This window comes from Colobus angolensis, unplaced genomic scaffold (assembly GCF_000951035.1).
Source record: "Colobus angolensis palliatus isolate OR3802 unplaced genomic scaffold, Cang.pa_1.0 Scaffold24, whole genome shotgun sequence".
NCBI classification, from domain to species: domain Eukaryota; kingdom Metazoa; phylum Chordata; class Mammalia; order Primates; family Cercopithecidae; genus Colobus; species Colobus angolensis.
This window is the reverse complement of record NW_012115599.1, coordinates 8721418-8732760: the sequence shown is the minus strand read 5'-3', so window position 1 is coordinate 8732760 and position 11343 is coordinate 8721418. Positions and strand designations below refer to the sequence as shown.

The 11343-nt window shown below is 39.4% G+C and overlaps 1 protein-coding gene across 1 annotated transcript in view; it reads left to right on the top strand.

The window, feature by feature from the left end:
• ACTR2 (ARP2 actin-related protein 2 homolog (yeast)) overlaps positions 1 to 8557 on the top strand; it is a 40485-nt gene extending 31928 nt beyond the window's left edge. Inside the window, exons 8-9 of the mRNA XM_011945516.1 lie at positions 2664 to 2801; positions 5886 to 8557. Coding sequence (XP_011800906.1) covers positions 2664 to 2801; positions 5886 to 6056 — 309 coding nt within the window. The 3' untranslated portion in view covers positions 6057 to 8557. The remainder of the gene's footprint in view (positions 1 to 2663; positions 2802 to 5885) is intronic.
• Positions 8558 to 11343: the final 2786 nt, after the last annotated feature.

Here is an 11343-nt window from a genome sequence, read left to right as displayed (position 1 = left end):
TGCTGAGAGAAACTTCTTAGTTTGATGTAAATGCATGTATTTTTGTTAGATATTGCCAAATTTCCCTCTCTGGCAGTTGCATCATTTATCCTTTCCACCAGTCTGATGAGTGAGACATTATTTCAGTGTAATTTTACTTTATATTTCTCTCATTAAGAGTGAAGTCAAGCCAGGTGTGGTGGCTTCTGGCTGTAATTGCAGCACTTTGGGAGGCTGAGCAGGAGGTGTGCTTAAGCCCAGAAGTTTAAGACCAGCCTGGGCAATATGGACATCCTGTCTTTACATAAATTTCTTTCAAAAAGATTAGCCAGGTGTGGTGGTGGTATACTCCTGTAGTCCTAGCTACTCAGAAGGCTGAAGTGGGAGGATCGCTTGAGCCTGAGAGGTAGAGGCTGCAGTGAGCCACGATTGTGCCACTGCACTGCAGCCTGGGTGACAGTGAGACCCTGTCTCTCCTCACCGCCACAAAAAAAAGTTACTATAAAAAAAGATAGATATATATATATATAAAACATATTTTTATATATTTAAGGGACTTTTTTTTTGAGATAGAGTCTTGCCCTGTCACCAGGCTGGAAGTGCAGTGGTGCAATCTCAGCTCACTGCAACCTCTACCTCCTGGGTTAAAGCGATTCTCCTGCCTCAGCCTCCCAAGTAGCTGGGACTACAGGTGCGTGCCATCACACCCAGCTAATTTTTGTATTTTTAGTAGAGGTGGGGTATCACCATGTGTTGGCCAGGGGTCCTGATCTCTTGACCTCGTGATCTGTCCGCCTCGGCCTCCCAAAGTGCTGGGATTACAGGCGTGAGCCACCGCGCCCAGCCTTAAGGGACATTTTTGAATTTTTTTTTTTTTTTTTTTTGGCAAATCGTTAATGGCTTTTTTTGTCTGTAGATTTTGGAGTTTTGGGTTTTTTTTTTTTCCAGTTTTGAAAAGTTTTCTTTTAGCTTTCTGATGTCTTTTACAGATATTTCCTCTGTTTGCCATTTGTCTATTGCTCTTAGTGTTTTGGCCATGCAAAAGTTTGTTTTTATTTAGTCATATAAGAAGATATATAGTCTTATATTTTATTACAGCTAGAGCTTGAGTCATCATTAGAAATCCCTTCTCTACACTCAGGTTATAGAGGAATTCACCGAGAAGCATTTTGTACAGCAAGCATTTATTTGTGTAACCCTGAAGCCACCTAATTAATTTTGATGGGATGGCTTTGGAGCCAGGATAGTAATAGAAATTAATAAAAATAGCAGTTGACTTATAACAAGCTATAAACCTTGTGGAAGATGATCAGAAATCCAATCTAGCCTTCATAATTGTGGTAAATTCTCATGATAGGGATTAGATTATTTTGTCCTTTGATTTGATGTTCATTCACAGCAAAATTGTATTTAAAAGTATATGCCAGCCAGGCGCGGTGGCTCATGCCTGTAATCCCAGCACTTCGGGAGGCTGAGGCGGGCGAATCACGAGGTCAGAAGTTCGAGACCATCCTGGCCAACATGGTGAAACCCGTCTCTACTAAAAATACAAGAAATTAACTGGGTGTAGTGGCGGGCATCTGTAATCCCAGCTACTCGGGAGACTGAGGCAGGAGAATCACTTGAACCCAGGAGGCGGAGGTTGCAGTGAGCCAAGATTACGCCACTGCCCTCCAACCCAGGCGACAAAGTGAGACTCTGTATATTAAAAAAAGAAAAAAAAAAAAAAAGTACATGCCTGTTGTTGCTGATTAGAGCTTTGACGTTCCCAAAGCGTGGAGTCAGATTCAGTACCTTCTCCACAGAGTTGGCATTGCAAAGTGGAACAACTCAAATTTTGTTTTGTGTGTTCTGCATGTTGAAAATGTACATGTAAATGCTTATGTGTACTTATCATGTGAATCTGTATTTCAACTGCTTAGTTTATGCGACATTCACCGGGCTTGCTTTGGCAATTAAATACAAAAACAATGCTTTGTTGGAGTTGCAGTAGCTTTAGCCATTGAGAACCTGGAAGCCAGGTTGAATAAGGCCAAAATGGGTGCAAATCAGCTCCCAAACTTTGTATTATTCCTCAGACCCTCACTCAGATTCTGTTACTTTTACTATATATGCAGTCTTTTTAGATTGGATTATCTGATATCATAGACAATAGCATATTTAAGGAAAAAAGAGGGTATTGCTATAAGAAGCATACACATCAGTCTAGCCAAAAATAACAGCAGACAGCCTCTAAGCAAAGGAACAAAAAAGAGAAAACTTTGTACAAAAGATAAATAAAAAATTAAAAAGCAGGAATTCTGGATTAAAGTAGAATAGGGCTAATTATAGTAAATCACCACATTTCAGTGGCTTTAGGGAAGCATGTGACAACATAATCCAAGTACTAGAAGTTTGTAATGTAAATCTTGGTCATTATTAGAAGTTTCAGTTACATTCACAAAAAAAAATGTATTATATACTTTTAGAAGTATTTTATTTTCATCAAAATTATAAAAAGATTTTATATGTAAAGAGGGGTCATTACTTCACAGTAGTAATAACAGCAAATATTCAGCCCTGTGATTTACATGTGGAATTTTATTGAATTCTCCCAGCAACCCCATGAGGCTGACATAAGTAACAGTAACCCTGAGATACCATTTTCCTAACCTAAAACTCCAAATGAATAACCATGGTGCCTTTCTAGATCTGAATTCTACAAACACATTGTGCTTTCTGGAGGGTCTACTATGTATCCTGGCCTGCCATCACGGTTGGAACGAGAACTTAAACAGCTTTACTTAGAACGAGTTTTGAAGGGTGATGTGGAAAAACTTTCTGTAAGTATTAGTAAATCAACTATTATTAACATTCTTTTAAAAGACTGTACAGTAGTTTGTGAATCTTGACAACCACCAGAGGGGGCAAGACGTCTTCCAAAACAAATTCCTACTGCAGTCAAGTGCAGCCTGGAAATGGTAGGAAGAGGGAAATAGTTCAAGATAAGCTCTGGTCACCTCTCTAGTCAGTGGATGGAGGCAGTGAGGTCAGGGCCAAAAGTTCTGGTTCATCTGTAACAACCAGCACAAACTCCAAGGCACCTCTATGTGCAAAAGAAGAACCTGCTGTACTATGGGGGAATGAATGCCCCACTTGAGTTTTGTTCTTTTTTTTTTTTTTTTGAGACGGAGTCTCGCTCTGTCGCCCAGGCTGGAGTGTCTCATATTTCTGACTTTGTTTGGTACATATGTTGTCTTCTCTCCTCCGTCAGATTGTAAAACATCATGTCTCAAATTTTTTTGTATCCTGGTAACTGTCATAGCTCTTGAAACAGACTTTAATTGGTAGTTGTTGGTATGTACAGTAGAAAGAAAATTTTTAACTAGTAATAGTTGATATTTCTTTGGCATGGGTTTGTGTGTTTTTTCCACCAAACTCTGGACTATGTGAAGTATACAGTATGTGCTGTATACTCAACCAAGAGTTACCTAATCCCGAGTTAATCTCTGAGCTTTGTCTCACTGACTTTGATCAACTATTTTAGATAATGAGATTATGTATTACAGAGTACTGTATGTTACATCTTTCATATATGACTCAAATTGTTGAAATTAAATTGAGTATGGGCTCACATACATTAAACAGATTAACAGACTGGAAGGGAGCCATGCTGTCTAAGTACTTCACTCATTTTTCTGATTTTATTGAGTTTTACATATAATTTATAATTGATCTCAGGTGATCATTTATTCAGCAAACATTTCTTGAACTCCTGGGTGCCAGACATAGGTCTAGGTGCTGGGGACAAACAAAACAATGAAAACAGAATCCTTGCTTTTAGTCTAAATAATGTATTAGTGGTAATAAGTGATATGAAGAAAAGTAAGGTGAAGAGCTGGAAAATGTTAGTGGTTGGAGAGGTTGTGTGCTCCTTCATAAACTGTGATCAGGAAAGGCCTTCTGGGTGAAGTGACTTTTGATCAGAGACCTAAGTTGAGCGTGAGAGGAGTGAGCCATGCAGCTGTCTGGGGGGAAAATCTTACAGGCGGGAACAATGCAAAAGCCCCAGGTTGCTGGGAATGTGCCAGTGTGGCTGGAGCAGAGTGAGCAAGGGAGGAGGAGGTGGGATATGAGGTCAGAAGGGTAGCAGGAGGGCAGGTCTTGTTCAGCCATGGTAAAGGGTTTGGCTTGACTCCTGGTGAAATGGAAAGTATTGGGTGCTGGGGCGGTTTAAGCAGAGAAATGATAGGATCTGATGTATATTTTTAAGGGATCATTAAGTCTGGTGTGTTGAATAGACTCTTGGGGGAAGAGGGAACAAAGGTGGGCATAGACCAGTTAGGAGGCACTGAGAGGAGAGAAGGGATGGTAGCGTTTTAGACTAGAGGAGGAGGTTGAAATGGTGGTTTTGGAGAATGGAAGAGAGAATAGAGAAATGTAATAGGATTACCATGCAGCAGCAAGCTCAGTTGAGGTTAGTGATACATTGAAGCAAGATGTTTTGTATCTTTCCTATCTTGTTCAGCTGCTTGAGAGCAGGTGCATGAGTTCAGCAAGGAGGGAGTGGTAGATGGAATAATCTGATAGAATGAGTTTCATTGGAGCTGTGGAGTTTTAGGGATGAGCAAGATAGAAGCAGCAATGAAGAGCAAGAACTCATATTACCAAACCTCCAGGGTTAAGGTAGTGTGTGAGAGAGAAACAGTAAGCAGTTGAGATATTTACAGAAGCAGCGTCTTCAGGGGCTAAGTTTCCCTTAGAGCAGAGGTGGGCATTTATAGCCCTTATGCCAAAACTGTGTTTTTGTTTTTGTTTTTTAAGTTTTATTGGAACATAGCCAAGCCCATTTGTTTACATAATGTTACCTGTTGTCACTTACTGTCTGTGGGCACCTTCTAGCTTACATGTGGGGTTGGGTACTTGTCACACCTGCAAAGCCTCAAGTATCTGGCCCTTTCCAAAAAAATTTGCTGACCCCTACCTAAGAGCAAGAAAGCTAAAGGAACAATTAAAATAGTCTCAGAATTGGTAAATAAACTGGTGTTTTTCTTTATCTTGGAAACCCTTACAGTTCTCAGAACCCTTACAGTTCATTTATGTGACGTAAATATACAAATGATTTGGAATGACATAGTTACGTTGGGTGTTTTTTGCAGGACTGTGACACTGTAAATGAAAAACTTGCTATGTCATTTTAAGGTCTCTTTCAGTGTTGACCAACCATAAAGATAAGGAGGATGTGTCCTTCCTAGACACTTAATAGTAGCTACAGAGTATAAAACTTTTCCCAATTGTCTTTAATTTTGGTTACTGTGTTCATTTTCTCATAATATCCCCATGATTTGTTTTGACCATATTTGGCCTTGTTTATTTTAAGAACATTTCATTTGATTTTGAGACAATAGAAAGTAAGCTTTGCTTAAAAGAAAAGAACTTCAGTTTTACTCAGTTGCACTGGACTAGAATCATAACAGTATTAGACCTTTAAGAAGTCATGCAAGTCCTCTTATCCAGACTTCGTTTGATAGCAAAGTGACTTTCCCAAGTGGTCATCTGCCAGGGGATGGGAAATTTGCGCTAATTATATCTCTGATGTTTGGTCTCTCAGTAGGGTGTTAAGTCATGTAATTTACTGATCAAATTAGGACACTCAAGAATGAAAAGGGGTGGTGTTAATAGTGATGGGACACCACGTGTCAATCAGGACTGTTCCAAGCATGCTGGGATGGATGTGTGGTCTCCTAAACATGAGCTTTGGGCAAATTACTAAGTGTTCCTGTACCTCAGGTACCAAATTCTACCGTTCTACTTATATCACAGGACTGTTGCAAGGTTGAGCGAGAGCATATATTTAAAAGTCATTTTCATAAAGCAGAAAGCACTGTGCACATGTACCATTTTATTATCCTTTCTTTCTCCTTTAGAAATTTAAGATCCGCATTGAAGACCCACCCCGCAGAAAGCACATGGTATTCCTGGGTGGTGCAGTTCTAGCGGATATCATGAAAGACAAAGACAACTTTTGGATGACCCGACAAGAGTACCAAGAAAAGGGTGTCCGTGTGCTGGAGAAACTTGGTGTGACTGTTCGATAAACTCCAAAGCTTGTTCCCATCACACCCGTAATGCTTTCTTTTTTCCTTTATTGCCAATCTTTGAACTCATTCAACTCCAGGACATGGAAGAGGCCTCTCTCTGCCCTTTGACTGGAAAGGTCAAGTTTTATTCTGGTGTCTTGGGGAAGCTTTGTTAAATTTTTGTTAATGTGGGTAAATCTGAGTTTAATTCAACTGCTTCCCTACATAGACTAGAGGGCTCAGGATCCTGTCTGCTGCTTTGTTTCTTCTAAGTAGGCATTTAGATCATTCCTGTAGGCTTCCTGTTTTCACTTTACTGCTCTAATGCTGCTAGTTGTAGTCTTTAGCACACTAGGTGGTATGCCTTTATTAGCATAAGAAAAAAACTTCAGGAGCTTTTACATATTACTGGGATGGGGGGTGGTTCGGGATGGGTGGGCAGCTGCTGAACCCTTTAGGGCATTTCCTCTGTAATGTGGCGCTTTCAGCTGTACTGCTGCAGCTTTAAGTACCTTAAAGCTTCTCCTGTGAACATCTTAGGGAAATGTTAGGTTCAGAACTAAAGTGTTTTGGGTGGGTTTTGTTGGGGGGAGGGGTAACAGTGGGTGGTCTTCTGATTTTTATTTTTGAGGTTTTCTCACTGGAGTACATAGAGGAACTTTATTTACAGTACTTTGATTTGGCAGGTTTTCTTCTACTTGTGGTCTGCCTGGAGCTGTTTCCATATGATATAAAAAGCAAGTGTAGTATTCCATTACTATGTGGCTTAGGGATTTATTTATTTTTTAAAATCAACCATGTTAGCTGGGACTAGACTCCCTACAGTCCTTCAATGGAAAAGTAACATTTAAAAATCCTTTTGGTAATTCAAATTACAGATTTAAAAGTGCTTAAGATCTGGTGTTTTGTTAATGCTTCTGTTTATTCCAGAAGCATTAAAGTAACCCATTGCCAAGTATCATTCTTGCAAATTATTCTTTTATGTAACTGACCAGTGCTTAAAACAAGCAGGTACTTACAAATAATTACTGGCAGTAGGTTATAATAGGTGGTTTAAAAATAACATTGAAATACGGGACTTGTTGCCAATTGGTAATTTTCATTAGTTGTTTTGTTTGTTTGTTTTGATTTGAAACCTGGAAAAGTACAGTAAAATTTGACTGTTTAAAATGTTGACCAAAAAAAATCAAGATTTAAATTTTTTATTTGCACTGAAAAACTAATCATAACTGTTAATTCTCAGCCATCTTTGAAGCTTGAAAGAAGAGTCTTTGGTATTTTGTAAACGTTATCAGACTTTCCTGCCAGTGTCAGAAAATCCTATTTATGAATCCTGTCGGTATTCCTTGGTGTCTGAAAAAAATATCAAGTAGTACCCATACATGAGTTCTTTCTGAGTTTGAAAAATAAAAAGAAATTGCATCACACTAATTACAAAATACAAGTTCTGGAAAAAAATATTTTTCTTCATTTTAAAACTTTTTAACTAATAATGGCTTTGAAAGAAGAGGCTTAATTTGGGGGTGACTAAAATCAAAAGAAAGTATTGACTTGAGGGTCTCTGTTTTGTAAGAATACATAATTAGCTTAAATAAGCAGCAAAAGGTTAGTTTTAATTATGTAGCTTCTGTTAATATTAAGTGTTTTTTGTCTGTTTTACCTCAATTTGAACAGATAAGTTTGCTTGCATGCTGGACATGCCTCAGAACACATGAATAGCCCGTACTAGATCTTGGGAACATGCATCTTAGAGCCACTTTGGAATAAGTTCTTAAACAAATACCCCCCAGCCTTTTTAGAACGGGGCTTGTTAAAGGACGCGTATGTAGGGCCAGTACCTACTGGCAGTTGGGTTCAGGAAAATGGGATTGACTTGGCCTTGGGTTCCTTGGTCCATTTTAAAATCTGGGAGTAGAAAACAACAAAAAATGGAATGGACTCTTAAAATAATGAGAGAGCATTTATCATTTGTCCCTTGAATGTAGAATTTGTTTTTGATTTCAGAATTCTGCTGGTAAACGTGTCAGTTAAAATGGTATATTATGTGTATGTATTATAATTTAGAAATCCCATTTTATAATGTTACTATTCCAAGGTGGCATTTACATTTGGGATTTGGGTGGACTATTATATTTAACTGGAGTTGTTGGCAAGTGTGAATCCCTCAGGAAAAAAAAAAATCTGTTTTAAAAAGCTATCTGATTCTTGGCTCTTGAAACTATTGTTACTTAAATCTCCAATAATTAAAAATTTTAAATTTTTAAATCAGAATTGTCAATACTTTGACCTTTGAGAAGGGTTTCTTAGAAATACATTTAGTAATGTTCCCAAGACGTCAGTCTTAACATTTAAACTTTTTTCTTTAAAACGTGGTATTGGTTGTTAACTTTTACACAGTTCTGAGTACTGTTAATATCTGGAAAGTATCTTGAGATATCAGTGGAAAGCTAAACAGTCTAAATTTAACATGAAATACTTCTTTTTGATTCAGAAAATAAAATCAGATTTTTTCAAAGTCAGTTCGAATTTTGTCATTTCTTTCTAATAGTTTTTCCTCTTGTTTCATTTTCTTTTATTCGTATTTTTATTTTTGTTAATGCACGATGAATTGACAGCTTTATGCTCGTTGTTAGGTCAAGTTCATGTCAGTGTTCTATTATTGACAAAACAACTCATTATTTCTGTTATGATTTTATAAATAAGAAAATAGAAGAGCGATTTATAGCTACATCAGAGGCTGTTTTCTTCCAACAGACTGTTTTATCTCCCAAAAGATTTAAGGTGGCTTTTACAGAATTAGAAATGCTAAAGAGACCTATGTGTCACATGCCCCCTTTCAAGGACATATTAACTCATCTGCAGACTTTTAGGCGTATTTAACAAAATGAAAGAAGGATGAAAATACATTTAACTGACCTTTTCTTGTTTTATACTATCCTTGAGGATGATGGCTGGAGATTAGAGAGTATTTTTGCCTTTCCTTCTTCACGGACTTGTATGTGCAAACCTCATTGCCTGCTTCAGGGCCAGAGTCCTTCTAGGCATCGCAAGGCTGTCTCTGGTGTTTCATCAAGTTTCTTCTGAGTTGCAGAAGAAGAATGTGATGACAGCTATCTCTATATGTAATGGAGGAAGAAAATACCAGGCACTGCATAGTGCCCTTGATGGAATGAATGTCTCTCAATGCCCTTCATTTTTTTCTTCCACCCACAAACTTTGACCATTATACAATTGAGTGAGTTTATTAACTGTATTTAGAACCATCAAAGAGGGTAGCCAACTACAGTGAAGCAGAAACTCAAGGACTGATCTAAACTTAATTTTTTTTTTTTTTTTTGAGACGGAGTTTCACTCTTGTTGCCTGGCTAGAGTACAGTGGTACGATCTCGGCTCACCGCAGCCTCCGCCTCCCGGGTTCAAGTGATTCTCCTGCCTCATCCTCCCAAGTAACTGGGATTACAGGCATGTGCCACCAGCCTGACTAATTTTGTATTTTTAGTAGAGACAGGGTTTCTCCATGTTGGTCAGGCTGGTCTCGAACTCCCAACCTCAGGTGATCTGTCCGCCTCGGCCTCCCAAAGTGCTGGGATTACAGGCATGAGCCACTGTACCCGGCTAAGCTCAGTGTTTAACATGCTGTCTAACCTTGGACTAATTGGCTAACTACACACAATACTGGGATACTTTTTTCCTCTGGCTCAAAAATCCCTGACCTCTTTGAAGGCTGAAAAATGCTACATCAGGCCGGGCGCGGTAGCTCAAGCCTGTAATCCCAGCACTTTGGGAGGCCGAGACGGGCGGATCACAAGGTCAGGAGATCGAGACCATCCTGGCTAACACAGTGAAACCCCGTCTCTACTAAAAAATACAAAAAAAAACTAGCCGGGTGAGGTGGCGGGCGCCTGTAGTCCCAGCTACTCGGGAGGCTGAGGCAGGAGAATGGCGTGAACCCAGGAGGCGGAGCTTGCAGTGAGCTGGGATCCGGCCACTACATTCCAGCTTGGGCGACAGAGCGAGACTCCGTCTCAAAAAAAAAAAAAAAAGAAAAAAAGAAAAATGCTACATCAGACGTAAGTAGAGGAGGTGAGGGGTAGTACCTGGGAAAGCATGTTTGCATGTGTGAATATAACTAAAAGGCTAAAATTACTGACTTTAACCATTATATTGGAAGTAACTTGTAGTCACAGAATAGAAATAAACTTGATTTATGGGAGGTGAAAATAAGGCAGCTATTACATAAATTTCAAGTGGTGTTCACATAACATTTTAAAAACATTTTAAAGCATCTTTCTCTGTATTGTTTAAGATTTGAAATTAGGAAGAAATAAGCTATTGGACCATAGTTACTTTTGTTCAAATTATCTAGACTGGCAGTCTTGTTGCCTATTATAAGTATCTCAGTTAGCGTTATCTGCAGATGTAAAATATCTGAGTAGGGGGAATTCAAATGATTTATCTCTTCCTTTTGGCAGAATGGAGTTCCTGTCGGCTTTATATCTACCCCCTCAACTCCTCCCACCCACCAGAGGAAAAAGGAAAGACTGGAAAAGACTTTGCATATAATTTTCCATGAAACACTTGACATAGGAATAGAAGAATTAGAGAATGTTGAGTAGATTTTCGTGGACCAGTTGAAAGATTTGGGTTTGGCAAGTGCAGAAAGCGACCACAAAGGTATTACAGAGTGGTTCTTATGCCCAGGGTGACCTTTAAGAACGGTGCCCTTTGCCATTCACAGCAAGTGGAGCTTTTGCCTGATGAACACTTTAAACAATCAGTAAAAAGAAAACTCCAGTGAGTAACATAAACATGGGTTTGAAAAAGAGGGCCTCAACTCTCGAGGATAAGGATTCTTAAAATTACACTTTTTGTGCATAAAAGTGTAATTATGGCCGGGCACGGTGGCTCAGGCCTCTAATCCCAGCTCTTTGGGAGGCCGAGGCGGGTGGATCACCTGAGGTCGGAGTTCGAGACCAGCCTGACCAAAATGGAGAAACCCTGCCTCTATTAAAAAATACAAAATTAGCTGGGTGTGGTGGTGCATGCCTGTACTCCCAGCTCCTCGGGAGGCTGAGGCAGGAGAATCGCTTGAACCCGGGAGGCAGAGGTGGTTGTGAGCGGAAATCACGCCATTGCACTCCAGCCTGGGCAACAAGAGTGAATCTCCATCTCAAAAAACAAAAAATGTAGTCATAAAAATGTGAATGCAGGACGGGCGCAGTGGCTCAAGCCTGTAATCCCAGCACTTTGGGAGGCCGAGACGGGCGGATCACAAGGTCAGGAGATCGAGACCATCCTGGCTAAC